Raw genomic sequence first — 26,820 nt, 5'->3', positions numbered from 1 at the left:
TTGTTCATAATGTACATAGCAGTTGCTACTGCTTCTACCCAAAAATACTGTGTTTCAACCATCAAGGCACGTGCCACTTCTACGATGTGCCTGTTTTTTCTTTTGACACAACACCATTCTATTGCATAATGTACCTGCATGTAAACTATCTCTTGATTCCCTGCTTCCTCAGGAAATTGTTGAACTCATTGGAGAAATATTCTCCCCCACAATCTGATCTCATTTTATTTGCATGCCTTTTTCCTTCTCGACCAAGGCTTTAAATCTCTGAAAGTGAGCAAACACCCCACTTTTCTCCTTCATGAAGTAAATCCACACTTTCCTAGTGGGTCATCAATGAATGTAATGTAATACTTGCAACCTGTAATTGTTACAGTCTTGGTCGGTCCCCATACATCTGAATGTATGACATCTAATGGCCTTGCACTGACATGCTTTTCATGTGGGAAGGCATGTTTGGCCTGCTTACCAAGCTGGCATGCTTCACATACTTTGTGCATACCATCAACCTTAAACTTTGGCAAACCTACAACAATATTTTGGGCCTGCATAGACTTCAATCGTTGTATATTCACATGACCAATGCACTTGTGCCATATATCAACATCTGCAATGACACCTGTTCCATGCACAAACATGGTTGCCAGCATGTTCACATCCAAAGTAAACATCCTGCCATTTCTGTTACCCTTTGCAACCAAGCGACGCTGATTTTTGAAGTCTTCCACAAAACATCCTTGAGGATTAAACCTCACTTGCAGACCCTGCTCAACCATCTATCCAATAGAAACCAGGTTCTTTGTAATGTTTGGAACATGAAGTACATCTGCCAAGTACTTAATTTTGTCATCTTGCATAGACAATGGCACTTTACCAACATATGCAATGGGATGCGTAGTTTTGTGATAAGAAATGTGTCTTCATCACAAGCAATTATTTCAAGGTTTTTAGAAAAGGTCCTCTAAGAAATCTTTCTACTCATTCATCATTCAAGATAAAATCAACGATATGCTATCGATTATTAGCTTGATACACTCTATGCTCCATTATAAAAAACTATATTATTATTTTTTGGTATTTTTCTTTCTAGAATGAGCTTTACTTGTGCCTATGTTTCCATGAATGGCACAAAGTGATTGTTCATGTAAATGAGAAATGAGCAAGTTTGGAGGGTGGTACCTCCATTGATGTGGTAAGAGTTTTAAACTTGAAAAGCTCACTGAGACATTTAGGACCTCAAGCTCTTCTAAATTACATCACAAATTGGGTAATTTGTTAAAACTTTGACTTGAAAGGGGCTTATTAACCTAGCCATCCTAACATGTGTCTTTGTCTTAATTTATAAAATAAGAATGATACAATCTTTTTAAGGACATAAAATAGCATTTGTGATAATTGCTTTAAGGGCATGACACTTAGTTTAGGAGAGTAATATTGTCAATTTAAAAACAGCACCCCTTGTCTCTGAAAACAGCCTCAGCCAGCTCGAACTTCAGTAGCAGGTCCAGGCTCCTGAGGTAGAAGAAGAAAACACCTTGCCGAGAACATCTATCAGCTACGATGATATGTGGGCAAAACAGTTGGAAACTTCCGAAAATGAGGTATCTTGTTTACATATTTGGAGAGATCAAGCAAAACGTAACTCTCTCTCAAAGGATAGACTTTGGTCGTCAACTAACATGTTATAGAGAGATGATTTGCTTTTCTGTGGTGTTCTAGGATGTTGATGGACAGTCATCAGGAACATCATCACCTGCATCTTACAGTACGACGACTTCTTCTCATTTTGGGGGAATGGGCTATCCCTCATTGTTTGGAGGCTCAAGTGCATCTCGCTTCTCACCCTGGGTATGCGTGATGTCATTTCTCCTGATACTCGACTACAGCAAAAAGGAAACAGAATTGGTTGCGATGTATACGTTGAGATTTATAGGCACTTCCACATGTAGTTTTCTGGTGTGCTTAGAAGGCATCCATCCATGAAGATCTGTGTTTTTCAACCTAATTGGATCAACTGTAAACAAATATTTTTTCTAGAAAATCACAAGTTGTGCCTGTGCAATCATTGTCGTTTACAAGTTGCTTACCCCTTTTTCCTTGACTGGCTGTTATTACAGGAGAAACAGTCATCATCTCAACCTACAGGCAGAATGAGCAATTTGTCGATGGACTCGTCATCTTCAAGCTTCCAAGATCAGCAACCAGATTATTTGGTAATAATTTGAGTGTAAATGAGTCGAATATCTTTGACTACAGATTTCTATGGAATCGTCAAAATAGCCTTTTTGTGCTAAGCCTTCTTCTTTATGCAATTCACCTCTTCAATTTGCGTGCCTAACCTTGGCAGTGTCATGAATCTGTTCTTAGTTGCTACTACAATAGCCTTCACCAAGTTATAGAAACTTGCTATGCTGGTATATATATAGACTTGTGATTTTCCTTTTTAATTAGGTGACATGCACCTATTGTCGGGCAGTGTGCAAGATGCCTTTGTACAGATCTTGTCACTGTAAATCAAACCTGTTTCTCTTGTTAGCTGTGTTCTAAGTTTTCCCAACTCCACTTATGTGTGGGTCTAGAGGATCACAAGGTCTGGTATGTCGTCTATGATCCATTGCTCTAGCTGGCTCGGTGGGGCATATGGGACACCTGATAAATCTGTCTGGTGTGAGACAGAAAAATCTGAAATGGAATCTGGTTAGGGTCTTGTAGCTCTTTCCTCTCTATGTGTGGCCGCATCAGAGCCTCTGCAACTTCAGCATATATGCACCCAAGCATCCCTGATCGATGTATTGCATCACCCTGGAAAGTGGTCCGAAACCATCTCTGAAGAGGCAGTGAAATCTCTTGCGTATCTTATAATAAACTGGGCAATGGAACAAGTAGCGCTCCTCATACTCTTATCTCCTGGGTCGAGCATAGTTTGCATATTTGTATCTCGTGTGGCATACATGTTTCTCTAGAGATATCCGAGTTTTTCAATGTTATCATCCTTTGTAACCCAGAGAAAGATCTTTCTATAGAACTCGAGCTTCGTGGGAAGCTCCAGGTTTGCCAACCATGCCAGATCCAGACAAATGATGCAGTTGATGTCTTGCCTCAGGAAATGCAAGTTGTATTCATAACCCATGTGCGGACAAAAGAGAAAGAAATAAGATGTTATTAACGTCTTTAATGTCTACAAAAGACCTGAAGATTCTATGAGACCAAAAAGATGTCAAATGTGATTCTTGAGTAAACTGGAAGTTAAGACATGATGCAAAAATAAAAACTAGCTGCCGAAAGAAAATGCAGGACCCATGTACTGCGTACGCCATGTATGTATAATATAGCAGGCAGAAAAAGAATATAATATAATATTGTAGGCCATGTACTACGCAGGCCATGCATGTATAATATAGTAGGCAGCAAAAGAACCTCATGTGTTGGGACTCACAATGTGTTGTCCGCCTCATGGACAGAGTACTGTTAAAAGTCGTATCTCAAAGTGGGGTGGTAGTCGGCCATTTCACTTGTGAGGGTATATATACCCATGCCCACCCATTGTATTATTCAACTATTCATTGCTAAAGTTAGCTGTTCGTCAACTTTTCTCTCTCTCTCTCTCTCTGCGCCAACTTCTCTCTCTACGTGTGTATGAGTGTGGCTTCCGCATGCACCAATCTGACATGGTATCAGAGCTTCTGGCTCAATGATCCTCAAGCGCAGGTAGGAGCAGTTGAGAACAAGAGCTGCGTTTTTTTTTTGGCTTGCGTGCTGTATTGGCGGCGATCGTGAAAGGTGGTGTGTGCTGCTGGCTGTGCTTCTGCTTCGCTGTTTGCACACAGCCGCTCGTGTGTGCTGTGCTTCGGCTTTGCTGCAGACAAGGCGAGGAGGGGCTGGGGCAGCACTGTGAACACATTGGCCGGCGGCGTGGTCGACGGCGTCTGGTGGTGGAGCCTTGAAGCTGGCTTCGGGTGACACGTGGGTGCTTACGGTGGGCACTCGCTGGTCCGGATGAGTGTGAGGAGCAAAGCGGGCAAGAAATGCCGTGCGAGCATATGTGGCGAGGGGCGAGGCCAACCAAGCAATCAAGTGCAGCGTTAAAATTTTGACTGTTACAAGAGGAGGAACGAGAAGTGTGTCGGCTGCGGAGAGGAGGTTTGGTTCGACTGAGAAGATCTTGGACGGAGTTTATGAGATGGGTCTCCCGTGTTCAAGCAAGGACGACAAACTGAATGGCGACAACTATGCGCATTGGAATTTGATCATGAGGCTATGGTTTAGCAGAAAAGGCTTATGGGACATTGTTGATGGCTCGGAGGAACGTCCCGAAGGGATAGCAATCGGTTCACACGTCTTCAGGAGGAGGAGTTTCTCAAATCTCTTGTGGATTGGGATGCTCACAATGCGAAGGCGATGTCGGCGATTGTAGAATCTCTCACCAAGGAAATTTCCCCTGCCATTCAGACTTTAAAGACTGCCAAGGAAATGTGGTCAAAGCTTGCAGGAATGTTTGATCGAGACTCAACAATGCGAGCAGTAACCCTTCTCGGCCAGTTGTTTTCCATCAAGTTTGAAACCGGGACCTCTATGCAGTCACTTCTAATGAAGGCAAAGGTTATCCATGATCAGTTATCGGCTATGAATAGTGCATTAACTAGTACCCAGTTAGCTGCCTTGGTTCTTACGAAGTTGCCTGAGGAGTATGAGATGGTCTCGAGGGCATTACGCTTACAAGTCACGAAGGAAAAGCTGGAATTTGATGATCTCAGCTCTTTTCTCATTGAGGAGGAAGCAGTGCTCATTTCCCAAGGCAAGATTCGAGTTCCGAAGGATGTAGAATCGGCACATGCTGCATCGGAATCCAATAAGAAGTCTAGGAGCCGTTGTTATAAGTGCGGAAAGCGAGGGCATTTGGCTCGGGATTGCAAATCCAAAGCTAAAGCTCAAGGCTCGACGAATGACAAAGGCAAAGGCAAAGCTGACGAGGATGACAGTGACAGTGATTCTAAGAGGGATGCTACGGCGTCTGCCGGTGTGGTGAGGACTACACTGGCACATGCTCCAGCATTCTAGCTTGGTGGATGGATGCTACCACGTGCTTCAGCCAGAGAGGCATGTGAGTGGCAGAGAGGGGCAGTCTGTGCTCCCGTTTTTTGGTGATTTGGACCCGTGTGTCGGAGTTCAAGGCACATGCATCGGGCATGGAACAGCTTGACAAATCTATGGACGTGATGTGTTCGTAGTTCATTGGTAGTAGACTATGGATGGGATGAGTTCCTAGTTCATTGTCAGAGAATTTTGGGCGTCATGTGTCGATAGTTCAATGTTCAGGAGATCTTTTGGACGTGTGTGTTCTCAGTTCAACGAATGGGGGATCATGGATGTGGAGTTGTCTGCAATTCATTATTCTATGTGGCAGCTGAAGCTCAAGATGGCATTCCTTGAGGAGACAGGTTGTTTGGTGCATTTTCCGAGGTGTATTCGGTATCCGGCCGGTACTGAGGTGTCCATGGTTGCATCTACATCAACTTGGTTTCTTCATCTCTGTCCACTATGAGCTACAGAGAGGGTGTTAAAAGTTGTATCTCAAAGTGGGGTGGTAGTCGGCCATTTCACTTGTGAGGGTATATATACCCATGCCCACCCATTGTATTATTCAACTATTCATTGCTAAAGTTAGCTGTTCGTCAACTTTTCTCTCTCTCTCTCTCTCTCTCTGCGCCAACTTCTCTCTCTACGTGTGTATGAGTGTGGCTTCCGCATGCACCAATCTGACAAGTACATGGCCTCAATTCTCAGTATATTGGCTCCACATGGACCGCCTACCACCTCTTCAGTATAGTATGAACTCCCCTTTTCTCCAGCTCTCTCATGAGGACACCGACTGGGTCATCCAATTAGATCTTCTCAGCCTCTACACCCACTGCACATGGATCACACCTTCGGAGCTCCCAACCAAGATGCACTTCTACAAAGATCACTTCCTCACGTTCATTGAGGATGGATTCATCTAGCGGCTGGGCTACCTGAGTGTTCACATGTCCCATGCCATGCAGGTTGCGATTGGCTAGATATGGGCTTCATGCCACCGCCTCATAGTGGAGACAGGTAGAGCTGAGCGTGTCTTCAGAGCTGGGGAGCTCATACGGAGACCAGAGAGGAGAGGACCTGCCGATTATGCCACACAGAGATTGAGACAGAGGAGCATTACATATGCGTTGCCCAATATACTATGAGATCTCGTGGGAGGTTTCATGATCATCGACTTCTTGGACCAGCGTTGCCTAGGATCGTTGACTTCCCGGACCAGCGTTGCCTAGGCCTCTTCTAGCTTGAGCTCCGCAAACACAAGGACACTTTCTTGACAGAGCTTCGGCCCCAGCCACCCCGACCCGTGGCAGATGCTTGTGCGGCGGTGAAGAAATCGCTGATGGATCTTTGGGAAATGTCTTGTATGGGCTGGCCTTGTGTCTCAATATGTCCTATGAATACTCTGTCCCTATGTTGTGTAAGCTCTCTTAGGCACATCCCGAGACATCTCTGGTCCTCATACTACATTACTCATGCTAGTGGCCTGAACCCCTTTTGCCGGAAGAGGCTGTGAAATCTCCCCCATATCTCATAAGATGCTGGGCATTTGAACATATAGTGGGCCGTCCTCTTCCTCCCCTATGGTGCGTACTCTGCATATCCGCTCCTCTCGTGGGATGTTCTTGGCTCTCCCAGTCTCTACTCGGAGGCAGTGGGAGGATACTATGAGCTGACCAATCGCGAATCAAATAGCAGGTGACATGTGGATCTACTCATGTTTTGTTTCTATCCCTGATGATAACACCCAAGTTTGGTGTATGTGTAGGCCAAGTAGATCCAATGGGATGATCCGGTTGATCTCCTGTCATGAGAGGTTGAGGTGTGGGGAGTCTAGGTTGTACTGAAATGGGTGGAGGCGATCCATCTACAATCCATGTGCATGAAACCATTCAACTACCTCCGAGTTCCATACCTACTTTTGTAAGGGTGGGGGTAGTCTTGCATCTTCTCCGTGAGAGAGGGAAATCTGGCCTGTTTGTTCCGTTCTATCTCCATCTCATGATACAACTGCATAGAAGACTAGTGCTAGCCGTGGGAGTCTGTCACAAATCCCTATATTCTAGGGACATGCGGATGCGTGTCAGGCCTAGAAACATGCGGATGCATGTATGTATTATACCTGGGCATGTGTATGGATCATATGAGTGGATGCATATGAGTCCAAGGACATGGCAGGACATTTGTGGATTTTCGGGCGGTGCCCGTGTGGATTCCGGCCATGCACACATGGTGTGTTATGATGGCAGGCGGAATATTTTCAAGTACAAGAATGATGATAGGTGGTTCTCCAAGTTTACATGTGCACAATGCATAAATGATGCATGCCATAACTTTATTTTACTTTGTGTGACATTGTCTTGCTGCCTGGACAATGCTTGTTATTTTGGCTTGTGAAGTCCGAGGGACCGGGGACGCCCGGGCACCTTGTGGACACGTGTGTGCACTCCTGCTTGGGCCTAAAACTGTGGGCTTATGGGTTTTGCAGGTGGTAAGTGCGTCCACACTCAATTTACAGCTTATTTCATTTACTACTAAAGTTTATTGGTTTGCAGGTACACACTCATTAATAAGTGGCCGGACAACTTATAATGCGTTCGCATTTGGTTGGACCAAAATTAATGAAGTCCGGACAGCTTATGGCCATTTCCCATTTGGTTGGACCTAAACTTATACAAACAGGACAAATGGAGCACTATGGGCTGGACACCTACCTGGACACCTTATGGGGACACTTGTCAGCCATTATGTGTACCCACCAAGCCCCATAGGTGGCACTGGAGAAAGGCGCCTCCTTCAAGAGGCCATTTGGGCTGTTTTATTCATAATTCAACACATTGGAGAGCTGATTGAAGCTTTGGGAGTTGCTACAGGGCTGGTTGCTTGCTTCCCGGACTCACACAAGCTTGGATATCGATCCCCACACTCTTCTAAAGGGCTGGTTGGTAAATTTCAGACCTGTATTTTCTGGTTATTGCGAGTTTTGGGCTGGTTACAGGTGTCCAAAGTCAACTTGGACAATACAGGACAGCTCTAGGGACCTCCACCGGACTGTAGGACCCTTTACAGGTGGATTTCTCGCGATGGAAAGCTGCTGTTTTGGACTGGTTATTGCATAAAATAGGCCGGACAGCAATGGAATATGTGAGCATGGATGTGTCTCAAGGATTCCTGGTGTAACAGGTGCTTAGGGCAAGCATTGGAGACACTTGCTCGCGGAGAACACAGGTTTCTGGATCAGTTTCTCGCGTGGAAACAGGGCCTAAAGATCCATTTACATCCTGTGCAGGGCGGAGTACCTGTGAGGATTGTGATGCTCTTGTGCAGGGCGGATGTACCTGTGAAGAGGCTTATGCAGGGCGGATGTACCTGTGTGTAGGGCGGATGTACCTACAGATTCTCTTGTTTGAGATGTATTCATATCATACATGATGTATTTGGTAGAATCAGGTGCAGGCTGGTGGTGAATCCCCAGGCACCCGTAAACTTGTACTTGCAGACTCATTTGGTAATATAACCTAAAGGGGGGGGGTCAGCCTATCATCGGCCCCTTTATGCGGTGTACTGTCATTCTCAGCTTTGTGGTTGTAATGCTCAAGTGTTAAGTGCTCAGAATCTTGTTCACATTTATACGATTCCAATACACGCGACCGCCTCCCGTTACAGAGTCGGTCTATGTCCAAGGAGTATATATGCTGAATGTAAGTAATGATCTGGAAGAAAGCATCTGTGACTAGTGGGGATACCTGAAACTCTGCACGTATTATGTCATGGGGCACCAACAACTACTTTTGACCATGTTTGAAACATCAATGCCTGTAGCCTCCCTCCACACATCCTTCCCCAATCATAGCCCCCAAACGGCTGCTCCATACATAGGTGCTGGGTGCACTGAGGTGTCAAAGAGAGAACACTTAGTGGGGGTTTCCTGTAAATGTGCCTGGAAGCACTCTCTCTCCAAACGGGCCAGGGTTGAGCTTTCATGGTAGAGATTGGTATAAGTCTTTATATTGGCCCTTAACATGTGCTCGTTTCTTATGTCCGGGAAGCCTTCCAAAAGAGCCCGGCTGAACATATGGGCCAAGAGGGGTGCATGGGAGGTGTGCTTTGCCAAGAGGCCCTCGTGTTCCTATGATCTACCGTTTTCGAGTCTCCGGATGGCTCGAGCTTTCATGGTAGAGATTGGTATAAGTCTTTATATTGGCCCTTAACATGTGCTCGTTTCTTACGTCTGGTTGTGTATTGGTTAATCCTTTGAGCATCTTGCTCTCGGATTTGGCTAGTTGCAACCTCGCGTACGAGACGCTCATGTGTTGTGCGGCATTCCTCGTCATACCAATTGTTCTAGTGCATGGTGCCGGTGGGGGGTCTGGTGGTAGATTGGTTGGTGGATGGAAATGTGGCTATGGCCGAGGTGTGTAAGATTGTGGTGAGATGAGAGGTGAGGTTGGCTAGTGGGAGATTGGGGTCTACATATGCTAGATGTCAGTAGAGATGGTCAGAGTCAGTGGAGTCCCCATCATGGTGGAAGTGAATTTGGGTGTAGTGGTAGCTGGGGGGTGGTGGTGGTGAGGATGGTTGCGAAAAGCATAGGCTGATGGAGAGATAGGCATGGTCAACTCCAAGGGGACAGGTGAGAATGGTGAAGGCATGTATGGATATGGCTAAAGCCGGAGATCCCATCAGGTAATCCACTGTACTCGAGCCTTTGCCATGCGGGAAGCATGTGAGAGCTTTGAAAGAAGGCCAACGGGACATCTCGTTGTGAAGATGGCTAAGCCATGTGTGGTCCCCAGCATGAGGAACTCTCCCCCTGATGCTGTAATGTCCCCTCTGTCCTGTGATTCCCGTTGAATGCCAATCTCCTCTGAGTTGATCTCTTGCATGGTCGGCTCCTCTTGGTCATATACAAATGCTTGCGCGCTCTGAGTCCTGGCGTTGAAGTCCCCTAAAAAGGGGGGGGAGAAAGAAAGAAAGCTGTATTAACGTCTACTAGAGGCCGAACTCGACCTATGAGACAAATCAGGTACAACTGTCAATGTCTTCTGGATGTCCATAAAAAAAAGGACAAAATGAACATGAAATAAACTATGGAAGTAGTGAGCTAGTGGGGGGGTGTGATGGATGGAGCACTACTGCTAGAGGCTTAGTATGCAACCTATATGTGCAGGGTATACAAGAATGCAATGCAGATCTGTCTAGCTCCAACCAGTACCATAATGGGGGTGTAATATGTGATACATAGGCGATGGCGAGGCAAAAATACCTTGGAGCATGATCTCCGGGTGTGAGTGTAAGTGAGCTAGCCGCTCCTGGATATGGTGCTGATGTCGAGCCCGTATCTCTGTGATCTCCCTCTGATGTAGTCTGGGAGTCTGGTAGCCTGGTGCTCTCTGTCTCCGTCTGGCTTGGAGGTCCGCAGCGCGCTGAAGTGTAACCCCCTCCTATGTCAGAATAGGCACTGGGATAGATCTCTGGAAGAAATCAGTGAGCTGGAGCTGTCGCCCATCTCTCCCTGTGGTATGAGTTCGTAGCAGTGTCTCTCTGTGGCGCTGTCTCTAGCAAGAACTGGCCAAATCTGCGCTGGTCTGCAGACTCCATGATCTGGCGGAGTGAGGGATGTCCATTGAAGATGGTGGTGTATCTCTCTCTAATGACGCTATATGCTGTGCATCTGCATACATAATGTTCCTCACTCTCAACCTCGTCTTGGCATAGTCTGCATATCCTCTCTGCTCAGGGGATCCGTGCTGCCCTACCTGCCTCAATCTCAAGTTGGTGTGATGACACTCTGAGCTGGCCAATCACCACTCGGGCACTGTGAGGCATGTACACATCCATGTATCCAGGTCTCTGTATGAATCCATCCGCTGAGATACGCATAAACTGATCTGTGTAGTATAGCATCTTCGGCGGTAGAGGCTGATTGGGTGTAATCCAAGTCTCTTGAGTGTATCGCTGGCATAAATCCTGCCGAAGGACTTTCTTCCTCTCACTATGAGAGAGCTGGATGTGTGGTGCATGTATATCATACTGGAAAGGTGGCAGGTGATCTATGTCAAGACCATGCTGAGTGAGCCACTGTATCATCTGTGAATACCATGATCTCCTATCTCCACTCTCTGCGAGCTGCCTGGACGCCTCAAAAGCTCTATGTGAGAGTCGAGTTGATGGCATATCTCTGATCCTATGTATGAGGGTTTTCTACGGATCATCCGTGAGAGCATGAGAATCTGAGGCCTCTCTATCTGAGACCATGTGGAGGTGGCGAGCCCAGGTGCCCATACTGCTGTAGCATACATCAAAGCAGGGGTGACTAGTGTGTCAAACAACCACCCCTTCGTGCGGGGCTCCTGGAAGTGTGCCTGGTGACACTGTCTCTCTAGCATGGCCAGAGCTGCATACCCTCGTGTGAGTTTGTCCCTGGCTGCCTGTGCCATAGTAAATCTTCTTGGCGGAGTCGTAAATGTAATCCCCAGGTACACATATGAGTCTACCACCTCTACCTGTCCTCCTGCTAGTGTGAAGATGGCATGTTGTTGAACCGGCCCTGAGGTGTGGAAAATCATGGCCTTGGTTTTCCCAAGGTTCACTGTAAGCCCCCTCTGTGTGTAGAAGTCATCGAGTGCATGGAGATGGTGCTGTAGTCCCATCTGCGACTCAGAGACCAGAATAATATCATCTGCAAATAGCATAATGTGGACTGTGGTACTTGAGATGTCTACCCCGTCCCCACCACCGTGACCAATGAAGTCAGCCACCTCATCGATGTATAGCCCAAATAGTGCAGGAGAGAGTGGGCATCCTTGCTTCACACCTATGGTGCTAGCAATAACATCAGATAGTCTCCTGCTTTGTGGAGAGGCACGATGGTGTGCATAGTCCTCTCAGCTGGTAGGCCCTCCACTAGTGCCCTATTAAAGAAGTGAGCAACAAAGGGTCCTAGTGTGTTAGCTGCATAAATAAGATGCTCACTCTGTATACCTGTGTGGTCAGCCGATCTCCCATGCTGTAACCGGTGGATAGCTCTCTCTACCATCGAGGCGGTAAAGAAAGTAGAGGTGGTAGGGCGGGATTCCTGTGGCTGTGGTATGGACGGCTGCAGAGGGATATGGTAGAGGCTCTTTGCATATGTGTGCCATGTGTGTGGATCCTCAATCGGGGTACGAGGGTGAGGCTCTCTCATCCTGCGTCATGTAGTGGCTGCATCTCTGTTCATGAGTAGGTGGTATATATCCCAGTATTGTGCCTCCTCATATGCACGCCTCTTAGGGCGTGTGAGGATCCTCATCTGTCGGCTTGCCTGTCTCTGTGTAATGGTCCCCAGTGCTCTCTGGGCACGGAGGTGTCTATATAGCTCTCTGCACTCATCATCATACCACTGATTTTGGGGCATGCTCCCAGATCCATGTGTGTGTGCAATGTGTGTATGATGGGGGAAGCTGCGGGTGGCGGCCGTATGTAGTAGAGATGACACAGCTGGGTGGTGAGTGTGTCTAGAGGTGATAGGGGATCCATCTGGAATAGCCCGTCATATACATGATGCTCATATGTGTCTACCAAGTCATGGGCGAAGTAGAAGGTTGTATGCGATGCCTGTGTGGGTGCTAGTGTGGAGCTCGCCAGTGACAGTAAGAGGTATGTGTGATCCGCACCAATAGGACAGGGGGGATGGTGAAAGATGTCACTGCCTGTGTGGTCTCCATGGACCCCATGATGTAGTCCACTGTGCTAACCCCCCTTGATCGTGGAAAGCATGTCAGTGCTCCTGAATCCTGCCACCACTGTCTCATCCCATTATAAATAACGAGATGGTGTCGTGCTCCCAGCTCAAGTAAGTGATGACCATATTTGGTGTTATCCGGCCCCATGTCCTCTGACACCCTGCAGGTTCCCGTGTCCTCCACCTCTAGTGCGTGCATCACCTCGGGGTGATTGAAATCATAAATGTCACACTGTCGGCTGTGTGTCCATGCATTCAAGTCCCCCATAAGGAGGACTTCCCCCAGGTTGGAGTAGTGTATGATCTCATCTGAAAGGGCTGCATATGGTGACTCTCGCAATGTCCTGTGTCCTCCTCCTTGCCTCTACTCTTATCCTCTGCTGTCATGGCATATCTCGATCCTCTAGGAGAGAAGTAGCATAGAGCAATGTATAACACCTTGTCTGCTGAGAGCTGCAGTCTAATCCACATATATCTAGCCTCCTGGTCACGTGCTACCTTCTGTAGGTGCTCCTGTAGCTCTTGCTTGAAGAGTACCGCTATACTTCGAGATCCTCTCGATGTGCTCTGCCGTGTGGTCCCCCTGTATGTAAACTCCCATTGATAGCCCTCTACTTTGGGTAGCCCCCTCTCTGGGCTTTGGTGCGTCTCTGTAAGTAGTATGATGTCCCGTCCCTCCATGACCTCCTCCATCCTCCCAGGATGTGTCCAAAGTGCTCCATTGCAGTTCCAAACTGCTATGTGTATCTGTGAATTTGGATTCTCCATAGCCGATGTCCCATAGGCCGCCTGGCGCTAATCAGTGGCCTTGCCATCGATGATGACACGGCCATCGCGATAGAATGCTCTCTTGCCCTCTTTCTGGGCCCGTAGGACTCTCAGCATGCATGTTTTCCTGTGTTCTATCTGCATCCTTGTAAGGTCGTCATCCAAATAGATGGGATCTCCCTGTAATCCTCGTAGAATCACCCTCTTTCTCATGAAGGTGACCCTCTCCGTCTCTCCTGCAAACTGTAGGATGAGGGCTCGCTTGCGTGTTGAGTCTTTCCCGACTCTCCATGCTTTGGTGAAGGGGAGAGGGTCCTCTTCCTTGTAGCTGAGCTTCATGCATAGAAGCTGTCCATCTTTCTCCGGAGTGGAGTTGGGTGTCTCGGCTATACCTGTGACTCGAATGTTTAGGCGACGGGCATGCCTCATCTTCTCCTCCTCAGTGGTGGTGTGAATGATTTGGTGTTCTTCCCTTTGAGTCTCCTCCCTCATTTCTTTACGGATGTTCTTCTTCACCACCTCAACCCATCCTGACTGCTTGGCTTCGAGTTTTCCCTCATGTCCTTTGTGATCTCCTTGAAGATCTCTTCTTTGATGGCTGTGAGAGTGTTGTCATTGATCTCCCCTTCTTCCTTCTCGGTGTTCTTGACGGCTACCAGTTCCACTTTCAATGCACTCACCTCCTCCTTGAGTGCTGTGTTCTCTTGTTCAAGGTCCGTGACCCGTGCTTCGAGGGCCATGATGTGCCGGTGTAGTTTGTTCTCCACCTCATTGAGGTTGGAATCGGATGTCTTCTTGTTCTCCTTGATTAGTGCCTTCATTGCCGTCTCGAGGGCCTCGAGCTTCTCTTGGAGACTCCGAGCCATTCCTCGAGCTTACTCTGCAACACTTCCCACAGGCAGGGAGGAGAGAAAGAGCGAGAGAGAGAGAGAGTTATGTTGCTGCCTTGGGGGCCTTAGGAAGACGAGGGATCCCTATTTGAACCTCCCTTCCTCTCAAGAGTAGGCGTGCCTTTCCTAACTCTTCCTCGGGGATTATCACATCTTCATCAAAATCAAAGTCCCATCCATATTCCTTATCAGCATCATTAGCAAATTTGAGTGTTAAATCCTCCACTGAGACTTCCTCTACATGCAGTGCTATGGATGCATCCCCATAGTACAAATCATCTAGAAGATCACGTTGTTGTACCATTCGTATAGGAATAATGTCATATCCATCTGAGTCACAAAATCAAATTGGCTTAGGTAAAGCACATGTTGATAATGTTGCAAGGACATGCCTCCATTCTAGGGGATCAATTAAGTGCTCAGGGAAGGGTTGTGGAATGTATGCCTCATCTGATACACTTCGATTACCCTTAGGGGAGAGGCAAACAATGAAGCGAAGAGAGAGAGAGTGAGAGGCGGGCGAACAGCGAAGCGAACAGAGACAGAGGCGAGAGAGAGGGCGGCGAACAGTGAAGCGAAAAGAGAGAGAGAGTGAGGCGGGCGAATAGCGAAGCGAAGAGAGAGAGAGAGAGAGAGGCGGGAGAGAGGGCGGCGAGTAGGGGCGAACAGTGAAGCGAAGAGAGAGAGAGAGAGAGAGAGAGAGAGGCGGGCAACAACGAAGCGAAGAGAGAGAGAGGCGGGAGAGAGGGCAGCGAGCAGGGGCGAACAGTGAAGTGAAGAGAGAGAGAGAGAGAGAGAGATTAAGCATCTACTAAAGACCCAATGGGCCTATGAGACCAAAGTGATACAATAATGTCCATGGCATATCTCATCATGGAATGGAAAATAAAACAGAGAGACATAAACATAGCTATCGCACTCGGGTGATACAAAACTGTCCATGGAAACTCATCATGGAATACTAAGAACAGAGAAACATGAGAGCAGCATCAGCTCTGAGTAGATGGTGTACCACTCTCCAAAATATCAAGCATGGGGCTAATGAGAGAGAGAGAGAGGGGTATATGAAGCGACTACTAAAGACCCAATGGGTCTATGGATGAAAGTGATACAATAATGTCCTTGGCATATCTCATCATGGAATGGAGAATAACATAGAACAAATCAAAACCACCTCATTGGAGTGATACAAAGCTGTCCATGGAAACCTCATCAAGGATTACAAGGAACATGAAACATGAAAGGAGCATCAGTCCCCAATAGATATGGTCTATCACTCTCCAAAATAGCAAGCGTGGGGCTAATGAGTATGGCTGAGAGGTCTCCCTCACCGACAACACGTGGGAAGGTAGCTCGATGGTGACGGAGCATATCTTGGATTTTGAGCTGATGAAGGGATTTTGGCCGACATCTAGGGGGCATGGGGGCACCAGGCACGCTAGAATGTGGAGGGCCGGTCTGAGGTAATTTCTCATGGTTGAAGTGGGCCTGAAGCAGCCGAAGGTGGGTCCACGGATGGGCGTCCTCCTCTTGGGTCCGGAAGCAGCTGGTGATGGTTGGCTGGCAAGGGAGGGGTGGGGGTGGATGGAGCCAAGGCTCTCTCACGAAAGCGTCCGTGTGACTGCGGAACTCGAGCAAGAAGGACCATTGCCAAGGCTGGTCTGGGAAGTCAATGATCCTAGAAAGTGGACCAAATCCCTCATGGAACAGACAATGAAACCTCCTGTGGATCTCTTAGTATACTAGGCAACAACATTTTGTAATGCTCCTCTGTCTCAACATTTGCATGGCATAATCGTTAGATTCTCTCAACCTGGGTCTCTGTATGAGCATCCTAGCTCTGAAGACGTGCCTAGCTCTCCATACCTCTACTCCAAGGTGGTGGGATGAAATCTATATTCGGTCAATTGCAATCTGCTTGGCATGGGACATGTGAACACTCACGTAGCCGGGTTGCTGCTGCTACTGCATGTTGGATGAATCCATCCTCAATGAGCCTGAGGCTCTGTATAAGTGCATCTTCGGTGGGAGCTCCAATGGTGTGATCCATGTGCAGTGGTTGAAGAGGGTGAGAATATCTAACCAGATATCATGTATGCGAGAGCTGGAGAAAAGGGGAGCGCAAACGGTAGTGAAGGGGTGGGAGGCAGTCCATGCGGAGCCCATACCCTAAGAACCAAGTGGAAACTCGGGCATGCCATACTCTGGGGTGGTCCCGAAGTTCTAGCTGTCTTGAGGACTCCAAGGCAAGCCTTGGTTACCTGTGGGGATCCATCTAGAAGAGTGCATCCACCACCATCGGAGCTGCAACAAACTATGCCTAGATTATATGGTGTGTGATTGGTGGTTTGCTGTGGATCGTACGATGACTTGGGGCCTCTTAACTCGTTGCCAAAATTGGATAAATTTGGCCCCCAAAAGGCTACTCCATACGTCAAGGCTAGTGTGGCGAGGGTGTCAAAAAGCCAACCCTTTGTCCTGGGCACCCAGAAATGTGCTTGGAAGCACTGCCGCTCAAGTAAGCTCAAGGCTAGATATAATTCCTCAAAGTGACAGGCGGGGGGGGGGGGGGGGGGGGGGGGGGGGGGGTGTTTGGGGGATGTTCTTGAAGTTTCCTCCCAGCCTCTTTGTAGTCTGGCCCTAAGAAGAGTCGATATAATTCATCCTGTTTTCAAGCTTAGAACTCCTGTTTTTTGCATTGCCTGAGGCGTTGAGAAATCTATTGAGCTTGGCGCTTCATGATTTGTCCAGTCCTTACCTCATGTTTAAGACGGGAGCGTGTGGCTCAGAATTCGTCGTGATACCAACAGTTTTGGGGCATGAAGCTGCAAGGTGGCTTGGCGGTAGAGACCACCGCGTGGAGATGGAAGAAGTGGTGGTAGATGTGTGGAGAATGGTGGTGAGCTGTGATGTGAGGGTGTGTAGGGGAACAATAGGATCTACATCTTGGAGGTGGCGGTAGATGTGGTCTGAGGAAAAGAGGGTCAAGCTCGTGATCAAAATGGACCTGGGTGTAATGTGAGATGGACGACTGGTGTGCAAGCAAGAGTGGAAGAGAGGTAGGCATCCTGGAGGTGGCGGTAGATGTTGTCGGAGTAAGTAGGGCGAAGCTTGGGGTCGTCTAGATCAAGTAGTGGGACCTCGTGACTCCCTGTCTTGGAGTTGAAGTTCCTGAGCAAGTCGACTTCCCCCCAGCTGTGATAACTCCGCAATATCCCCATATAATGGTAAGAATGGTAAGTATGGTGATTGGCCATGCTTTGCAGCTTAAGGGGAGTGGCTCGGTGCACAATAACACACAACAATGTGGATGACTCTGTTGTATACAGTGTACTTACCATTATATCCCCGTATAATGGTAAGTATGGTGACCAGCCATGCCCTACGGTGTAAGGGGAGTGTGCTTGGTGCAAAATAACACACAACAGTGTGGATGACTCTATCTTGAGCCGCACCCGAAGATAGCATGCATCCTTGTCCGTCCAGATGATGCTGAGAATTTGTCAGAGGTGGGGTCTTAAAAGGACCGCTACCCCTTCCGAGTGACGTGCTCTTGTTGATGTGCGGGTCTGGCCTCAGAAACCTGACTCCCATTGGAACCTGGCTATGTATGGTAAGCCCCTCTCAAGGTTATGACGAGTCTTTGTATAGAAAATGATTTCCTTGCTGGTAAAAGTCTTGCTCAAACCTCTTGGATTCAACCACAGGGTGCCATTGCATATCCATAGCCCCAACCTCAGGTTTTTTGTTTGAGAGAGAGAGAGTATTAAGAAAGACACACAGAGTTTGTGAGACCAAAAAGCTGTTACATGCGATCCATGAGTAAACTAGATGTCTAGACAACATGAAAAAGGAAAAGACTAGCTGCCATAAGTATAGACTAGGCCCATGTACTACGTAGAACTCGTGTGTACAATAAAGTAGGTAGCAGTTGGAGAAAGAAAGTTATATTTTCGTCTTACAAGAGGCCTGATGGGGCTGCAAGTCAGCAAGGACAATGTTGGTGAATCAGCAGGAGATTCTCTTGTGCTCTAGCAAGTAGAGGATTGTAGGGATCTTTGGTATGTATCATAGGATGACATACATGATAAGGATCTAGGTTAAGATCTAGGATATTCATTGTACATACTCATGTTTTGCAATATACAATAAATTAGGTCTCTATCTTGTCTTCTGTACGTTTGCATGATGACTATGATTAGTGTTAATCTTTTTTGCTTTAGCATTAATCACATGTTTAAGCTTCCACGTGTGACTGTAATCCATTGTACTTGAACCTCCTCTGTGGAAAACAAGTGAGCCCATGAGGTAAATGGCCATCTAGACATGGCATTGTAGACGATAAAGCCATGCATAGCACCCATGTAAAGGTTTATGCCTTCTTACCTCTATCCATTTAGAGGTCTAACCTACGTTTTACATTTCTTGACGCAGAGCTGCATTCCCCTCTCCAAGCTTCTCCAGTTCAGCCAGCAGTGTGCCCTCTTATGCATCTTTCTCTTGGACCTTACTGGCTTGAAGGCCTGAATGGTGTTAGCCAATTCAGTCCCTTACTTTGTCAGCTTCTTATTCCTATCTCTCAGGGCTGCAATCTCTTTCTCTAGTTTGCGTGCATGCATCAACACCGCATCTTTCAGTAAGCCAATGCCCTTCTGAATAAGCTTGGCTGTGACAGGATCAGATAAAGATGCTGCCAGCTTGTTCATCTTACTGAATGTTTCCTTGACTTTTGTATTCAGCTCATTCCATTTTGTTGAAGTGTTCATCGTATGGAATATTTCCTCGATCTTCCTGGTCACCCCTTTTTTTTGGAGAGAGAGAGAGAGATTGATATTTTTATACCATCTACAAAGGACCCAAAGGGTCTATATGAGAAGATTAAAAAAAAGTGACCCATGAGTAAACTGGATTAAAGAAACATGAAAATGAAAAAAAAAAACCATTCTCCAAAGAGAGAGAGAGAGAGAGAGAGAGAGAGAGCAAAAAATCAGAAAAGATCAGCAAAAATTGCTAATCTAGGGAGCCAAAATGATTGAGCATATGCTGTTCTAGCTTTCCCTATGATTAACACAAGCGTTTGGTGACCGTAGAACTATAAATGAGGCAAAATCAACCAAAAATTAGATTTAAGATTCGCCCATGGAGAGAGAGAAAGTAATATTAGCGTCTACACAAGACCTCAAGGGTCTATGAGACCATGAGTGATACAATGATACCATGGGTATACTGAGCCATGGAAAAAGTAACTGTAAGGATGAAAAACAACTATTGCTAGTGTATATACATGTGATATCATGGGTGAAACAAGAAGGCTAGAGATGTCCATAGTCTGCTGTAAGGATGAGGCTGCTCGATGGCCGGCCAGGATCTCCTGAATCTGGGGCTGATGAGCTGGGGGTGGTCAGGTTCGAGGGGACGAGAGAGAGAGAGAGAGAGAGAGAGAGAGAGAGAGAGAGAGAGAGAGGTCTTATAAGTCACACACATCGTACTTATTGGTCTTATAAATCACAGATATGGTACTTATTGGTCTTATAAATCACACACATGGTACTTATTATGACAAATACTGCACTATATTACAGGCTACTTCAAGGATGGGCTTACAGAAACATGGTGCAAGCTTAATGCAGCATATGGATTCCTTTGACAATCTACCTGAAGATGACATGGTTGGGAGAGGTAATGACGATGATGAGCCACCACATGAGAATCCACAGTTTGGAAAAGCTTTGTATGATTTTACAGCAGGTGGCGATGAAGAGGTGGGTGATTCTTTACAAATCATTTTTCCATTCTGGATTCCAACTCCGTGGTTTTTGGCATGTTTTCTGAGATTTGTTTTTGGTGCTTTGGCCATCTCAGCTAAACCTAACAGCTGGAGAAGATCTAGAGATAGAGTATGAAGTTGATGGATGGTTTCATGTAAGCATTCTCGTTAACCAGAGAGCACTTTCAATTTCTCAAAATAATTTTCCATTTTTTGTAGCCAGCATTGTGCCAATTGCTTATAAAGGCTGGCAAACTTTTTCTTGGCTTATTTTGCAGGTACGCAAAAAGCGGCCTGGTGGAGATGGTAAAATTGCAGGTTTAGTTCCGATTTTGTATGTTACTTCATAGGGGGATCCCATCTATAGTTTTTTTTTTCCCCATCTCTGGCATCTCTTCATGTTTTTTTGTTTTTTTTTTGGGGGTTCAATTTTGGTACAATTCATTTTATAAATAAATATATATGTTTACATTAAATGCGTTGTAAAGACTTTCTCACTCTTATGCATCTCCTAAGTGCTAGTTAGGTGACAAAACATCATGTCACTTGCCTCACTATCACAATACAACCAAAGTCTCTCTCTCTCTCTCTCTCTCTCTCTCTCTCTCTCTCTCCATGTAGACACACATTATTTGTGTGGCAATGAGTGGTGAGCCACGAACATCTTTCTTGAGATTGTTTGAAACAAGCCCGATCCATAGAACTTAAGTCGTGCAATCCCATGCGCTTACCATTCTTGTGCTTTTACTTTGGTAACGTAGTCAGCCCTTGTTAGTCCATACTAACTAAGATGAGGAGATGAAGCTCAAAGAGACGCTACCAACTTTTGTGTGGATTATGAACAGTGGGGAAACTAAGAATGGGTGCTTTCACCAGAATATAAACTTCTTTAGTGTCATCATTCGTTTAAAGCATAACAAAACCTGCTAAATTGGGGGTTAAATTAAATAGTAAACTACATAACCTTTGTAAAAATCCTTTGAATTGTGCTCGTGATTTTAATTGTACACGTACATTTAAAATGTATAGTACGAGGGAGATGGAAAGAGGTGAGATTATATTAGTTTGTTTATTAAAGCACGTCACATGTAGCCTTCATTAAATCATATTCACACAATAGTTCAGAAATATATACTGTATTGCTTCTAAAGATGGGAATGATCATGATGTGATTCGCTTTGACGAGCAACTATCATAATTGGGCTATGATATATACAAATGCCGATCTGCTTAGAAGCTGCTATGATCCTCATGCTCTCAGGTGCAAGTGACTGGTTTGTAATTTGGGACGTGCTAGTGATTGTATCTTGATCACATCTAAAGCACTTAGTTGATGGACTTGCATTAGCAAATTGTTTATACAACTTAGACACAGCTAACTATGACAAAGATGAAGATTTGTAAGGTAGCTTCCTAATGGAGTGAGCTAATTGTTTTGTTATAGCACTATTGAAGGGAGAATCATGTTGAATGGTGGTATTAACACAACTAACACATTGAGCGTTGATTCGTCAATCGTTCATTGTTGACTAACATTGTTATAAACAAATGAACGCAGCTTAGTGATTTGTAGTTATGGTAAGCTTGCGTAATGGTGGCATGAATATTGTTTTAAGTATACAAGACACTAAATAGTCAAATGATTCATTCTTATTATTAAGAGAAAGAAGGATTATAAAGTTTTTGAAATGATGTTCAAGTCAGCCTACCTTAGGCTTGTTGAAACATGCGTCGTTTGGTCTTGCCTTATAGCGGCAGTTACAACTTCTTGATGTGGGTGTGTTAGCTTCTGCATCGTGTCATCTCTTGCTTGTCACACTAGAATGCGTCTTTACCAATTGGGTGTGTCGAAACCGAATTGAAGAAGAGGTTGTATGCATGGAAGCTATGTGGAGGGACTTGCAAAGTTCATGGTTTTCAAGCTATGGGTTGTGCTATGGGCCATGGTTGCATCTGCCATGATCCCTCAAGTCAAAGAGTATCTGAAGGGTTGGCGTTGACGAGATGACGTTGTTAGGTGTTTTTCTGAAAGGCGTTTTTGGTCTGTGTATATATGGAATGCGCGGCGTGTGGAGAGTTTTGCCCGGGAATGCGTTGGCAGATGTACAGACTGGATGGTTTTGCTGTAGGCTTGTTACAGGCTTGTTCAGAATGTGGTTGGCTGGAGGTGATATCAGCGTTCGGCAGCTTGGTTGTGTATGCGTCCCTTTAAATGAACGGGCACTCGAAGCTGTATTCAAGTGTGTGGAGAGCGTGGGGAGCAATTAAAGTTGAAAGGGGCCAATGTTGCCTTAGACATGGTGTGAAAAGGCATATTATGGTGGCCATCTTTAAGGCAAAGTAAAAAGAGTATGATAATATTAACGTGGCAAAAAAATAAAAGGATAGCCATGTGGAAGCCAATGTAGTTGCCAGCGGGTTCCCTCTAGAAGCTGGCGAAGTAGCGAAGGTTGGCCGCCTGATGGGAGAGAGGGGCTCTCGGGGGTATGAAGAGAGAGGCCCGCTGCAGGTAACCGCCTGGTGGCAGGGACGTGGAGGCGCTGTCGAGACAGAGGCGCCCGGGTGATCGTGCGAAGGGAGAGGCGAAAAGGTGTGAGGCCTAGCAGCCGCCTTGTACGTGAGGTCGCCTGGCTGGGGGGATTCTGCAGGCCACGGCTGGAAAAGAGAGATGGCCGCCTCGTACAGAGGAGCGCCCTGGTCATTCTGCAAAGAAGACACAAAGAGCAGCCTGAGGAGAAAGCAACGAGCTGGTTCGTAGCAGGCGCCAAAGGGAAGGCTGCCGCCTCGTTGTAGAAGGCTCTGGAGTGATTCGGCAGAGAGAGGGTGAGTGTGCAGGCAAAGACAGAGGAGCTAAAGCGGGAAGAGGTGGCCGCTTTGACAGAGGGGGGCCTCTGGTCTACACAGACGCAAAGGTTTCAAAGGGTGGTGGCCTCGTTGAAGGGCTGGTGTTGCGTTGGTGATACAGAGCTGGCTGGAGACTTGTGCAGACAGACGGGGGTGTAGATAAAGAGATGGCCTTGCAGAGTCCGCAGGTGCAAGGGCAGAGGCAGGCGAGTTTGGGGCTGCTGGGGCGGCTGGGAGACGCCAAACACGTGTAGAGGGGCTCTGGAGTGCAGCTGCAGACTCTCGTGTGGGCGACTGACAAGTGGTAGGCGCCGTGTGGGAGATAACGAAGAGCTGCAGTGCTCGCGTGGAGTTGCCGCCTTGTGAAATGGAGATCTTTGGTGAGCCTGGCTGGAGTAAAGCAGCAAGTGTGAAGGGATTTAGCCGCCTTGTGAAAAGAGAGAAAGGTCTCTTGGGTCGTTGAGCAGAGCATAGGTGAAGAAAGAGAGAGAGAGAGCCTCGAGTTGGGAAGCAAGGAGAGCAGAGGCGAGGGCTGCTGAACATACGGGACAGCAAGCTGGCAGCGAAGTGGAGAGTTTGAAAGTTTTTCTTTTTAGAAGCTTTGGATTGTGAAGGTGCTGTAAAAGGAGAGCCATGGCCGAAGGGAGTGAAGGAAGCCGAGTGGAGTCAGCTGATTTGTGAAAGAAAGATCTTCCTTTTTGCATTATCTGTGGATAAGTGTGCGGGTTTTCATTATCTTGTGGAATACAGGGTTTTTGAGGTATCTCTGTGTGGTGTTCTGAGAGATTTCTGTTTCCAGCGTCATGCTGGTGGTGCCCCTTGTGTTTGTTGTATCTTCCAAGGCTGCTGGGTAGGTAGCTATAGAGGCATTTCTCCTTTTCCCAGCCTCCCGACAGTTTTTTGGTGCCCCCCACTGAGGATCTTTCTTCAGGTTCCTTCAGTTTACAGGTTGCAACCATGGCGTTTGCTTATCCTGAATTTCATGGTGATAAGAATGAGGATGTAGAGGATTTCTTGGAGCAAATGGAAGTGGCATGTATTACCAACCATGTGGATAATCCGGATCAAATTTTACGGCTCTTCCAGATCTTTTTGAAGGGCACAGCAGGTACATGGCTTCGAGGGTTTGAAGCAAAAAGAATGATTGGTAGCTCATCTCGAATGACGGTGGAAAACCACAGAGAAGCCCTTACAAAGGAGTTTCAGAGAAGAGAAGATCCCAATGACGTTTGGCAGGAGCTCCAGCAAAGCTGAAGCAAGGTGAAAGCCAGAGTGTGGCAAGTTATGTTACAATTTTCAGTGAGCTATGGACAAGATGGTGTTTAGCTCTTGAAACAGAAGTTCCCCCCATGTTTGTGAAGAAGAAGCAATTCATAGCAGGTTTGAAGCAAAGTTTGTTGGTAAAAGTGGACTTGAAGCAACCTTCTACTTATGAAGAGGCGGTGAGGATTGCGGAAGAGAAAGAATGGAAGCTGAAGAAAATGGCGGATTATGGGATGATCAAGGAAGATGAAATGGTCAAGAATGGTTGTCTTGATGTGAATATGGTCCAGGTTGATTCTGTGCAACAAACACCTACTATGTACCAACAAATTGGCAGGGGAATGTACCAGGTAAATCCTAAGGTAGTCGCCAAGGATTTTGGGCAATTTAATGAGAGCACTGTGAAGTCTATAGCGGTGGATGTTATGCTAGCTTATGGTTATGAGAATTACCAGATTTCTGATAATGTTTCCACTGGTCAGGGTGTGTTAAGTGATGTTATTTATGCTTCTAAAGTTCTTGCAGAGAATAAGGTTTTGCCAATCATAGGCAGGGATTTAGATGTCAACAGATGCTTCTCTTGGCTTAAAGAGCCAGTTCAGGAACCTCAGGGGAGAAGGGGAGAGACAGAAGATAGTCTACAAGAAGAGGATGGAGTGGAAGAGCAAGTAGACGAAGAGATTGAAGGAGATGGATTGCAAATGGAGGATCTAGCACGATTTGACACGAGGGGTGAGACAAGGGAAAATCTTGAGCTTGAAGAAGAACCAAAGGTGGTTGGCAATGAGGAAGTAGAGGACAAGATGATGCTTGAAGCACCTTCGGAAATGAGTCTCTCTTCCGAAGAGGACAGTGGAAGTGGAAAGCTGGTCATGGATGATCCTGTGAATGAGAGCAATGCTTATTTGCTGGATTCTGGGAATTTTCTTATTGAACCGGTTGAAGAAGAACTAATGTTTGAGCAACCAGGCATGTGGGAGCCAGAGTCAGGTGAATTTGGGGTCATGAGGTCTGGGAATGCTATGTTGGAAAAAGACAAAAAATTTTTCCACAATAGTGAATGCTTATGAGCCAGGTAATCAAAGGTCCAAGGATTTGGGTTGTAAAATGTTAATGCATATGCTTTTGACTCTGGCTGTGCAGTGGGCAAGTGAGGCCCAAGTATGTTTGGAATTGACCCAAGGAGAAAAAGATGTGGATGAGGGTTATGCAGACCCAGTTTTTGGTGATGCTAACAATGTGCATGAAGAGGATAGTCAGAATGGTGAGATGCCCTTCGTTTTGAATGAAAGGAACTCCCAATTGGTATATCACCTAGATGAACTAGATGGGCAGGCGTGTATAATTGGAAGAGACATGCAACAGTGACCTTTTGACCCTGGAGGCTGACAGTTTATGGATACTAACTGCTAGGACATGAATGTCCTGCAGGCTAGGTGGTTGGCAAAGTATGTTAGGTGTTTTTTTGAAAGGCGTTTTTGGTCTGTGTATATATGGAATGCGTGGCGTGTGGAGAGTTTTGCCCGGGAATGCGTTGGCAGATGTACAGACTGGATGGTTTTGCTGTAGGCTTGTTACAGGCTTGTTCAGAATGTGGTTGGCTGGAGGTGATATCAGCGTTCGGCAGCTTGGTTGTGTATGCGTCCCTTTAAATGAACGGGCACTCGAAGCTGTATTCAAGTGTGTGGAGAGCGTGGGGAGCAATTAAAGTTGAAAGGGGCCAGTGTTGCCTTAGACATGGTGTGAAAAGGCATATTATGGTGGCCATCTTTAAGGCAAAGTAAAAAGAGTATAATAATATTAACGTGGCAAAAAAAAAGGATAGCCATGTGGAAGCCAATGTAGCTGCCAGCGGGTTCCCTCTAGAAGCGGGCGAAGTAGCAAAGGTTGGCCGCCTAATGGGAGAGAAGGGCTCTCAGGGGTATGAAGAGAGAGGCCCGTTGCAGGTAACCGCCTGGTGACAGGGACGTGGAGGCGCTGTCGAGACAGAGGCACCCGGGTGATCGTGCGAAGGGAGAGGCGAAAAGGTGTGAGGCCTAGCAGCCGCCTTGTACGTGAGGTCGCCTGGCGGGGGGGTTCTGCAGGCCACGGCTGGAAAAGAGAGATGGCCGCCTCGTACAGAGGAGCGCCCTGGTCATTCTGCAGAGAAGACACAAAGAGCAGCCTGAGGAGAAAGCAACGAGCTGGTTCGTAGCAGGCGCCAAAGGGAAGGCTGCCGCCTCGTTGTAGAAGGCTCTAGAGTGATTCGGCAGAGAGAGGGTGAGTGTGCAGGCGAAGACAGAGGAGCTGAAGCGGGAAGAGGTGGCCGCTTTGACAGAGGGGGGCCTCTGGTCTACACAGACGCAAAGGTTTCAAAGGGTGGCGGCCTCGTTGAAGGGCTGGTGTTGCGTTGGTGATATAGAGCTGGCTGGAGACTTGTGCAGACAAACGGGGGTGTAGATAAAGAGACGGCCTTGCAGAGTACGCAAGTGCAAGGGCAGAGGCAGGCGAGT

General features: G+C 46.8%; 1 protein-coding gene across 1 annotated transcript; it reads left to right on the top strand.

Moving 5' to 3' along the window:
• The first annotated feature begins 1,443 nt into the window (after nt 1-1,443).
• Nucleotides 1,444-20,919, top strand: LOC147630140 (uncharacterized). The gene is made up of 6 exons (XM_086810930.1): nt 1,444-1,601; nt 1,720-1,848; nt 2,118-2,213; nt 20,037-20,216; nt 20,317-20,376; nt 20,500-20,919. The coding sequence occupies exons 1-6, from the start codon at nt 1,566-1,568 to the stop codon at nt 20,569-20,571; spliced, it is 573 nt and encodes a 190-aa protein (XP_086667056.1). The 5' UTR covers nt 1,444-1,565; the 3' UTR covers nt 20,572-20,919.
• Nucleotides 20,920-26,820: the final 5,901 nt, after the last annotated feature.

Source organism: Cibotium barometz, chromosome 17, assembly GCF_041138505.1.
Source record: "Cibotium barometz isolate CiBa-2024 chromosome 17, ASM4113850v1, whole genome shotgun sequence".
Lineage (NCBI taxonomy): Eukaryota > Viridiplantae > Streptophyta > Polypodiopsida > Cyatheales > Cibotiaceae > Cibotium > Cibotium barometz.
Note: the sequence above shows the minus strand (reverse complement) of the source record. Positions and strands in the feature narration are given on the sequence as shown.

Excerpts from the sequence above, each read along its gene's own strand:
- LOC147630140 (XM_086810930.1), top strand. The coding sequence starts at position 1,566 with ATGTGGGCAAAACAGTTGGAAACTTCCGAAAATGAG. Across the intron at positions 2,214-20,036 it reads ATCAGCAACCAGATTATTTG|GCTACTTCAAGGATGGGCTT; the intron begins GTAATAATTTGA and ends ACTATATTACAG. Across the intron at positions 20,217-20,316 it reads CAGCAGGTGGCGATGAAGAG|CTAAACCTAACAGCTGGAGA; the intron begins GTGGGTGATTCT and ends TGGCCATCTCAG.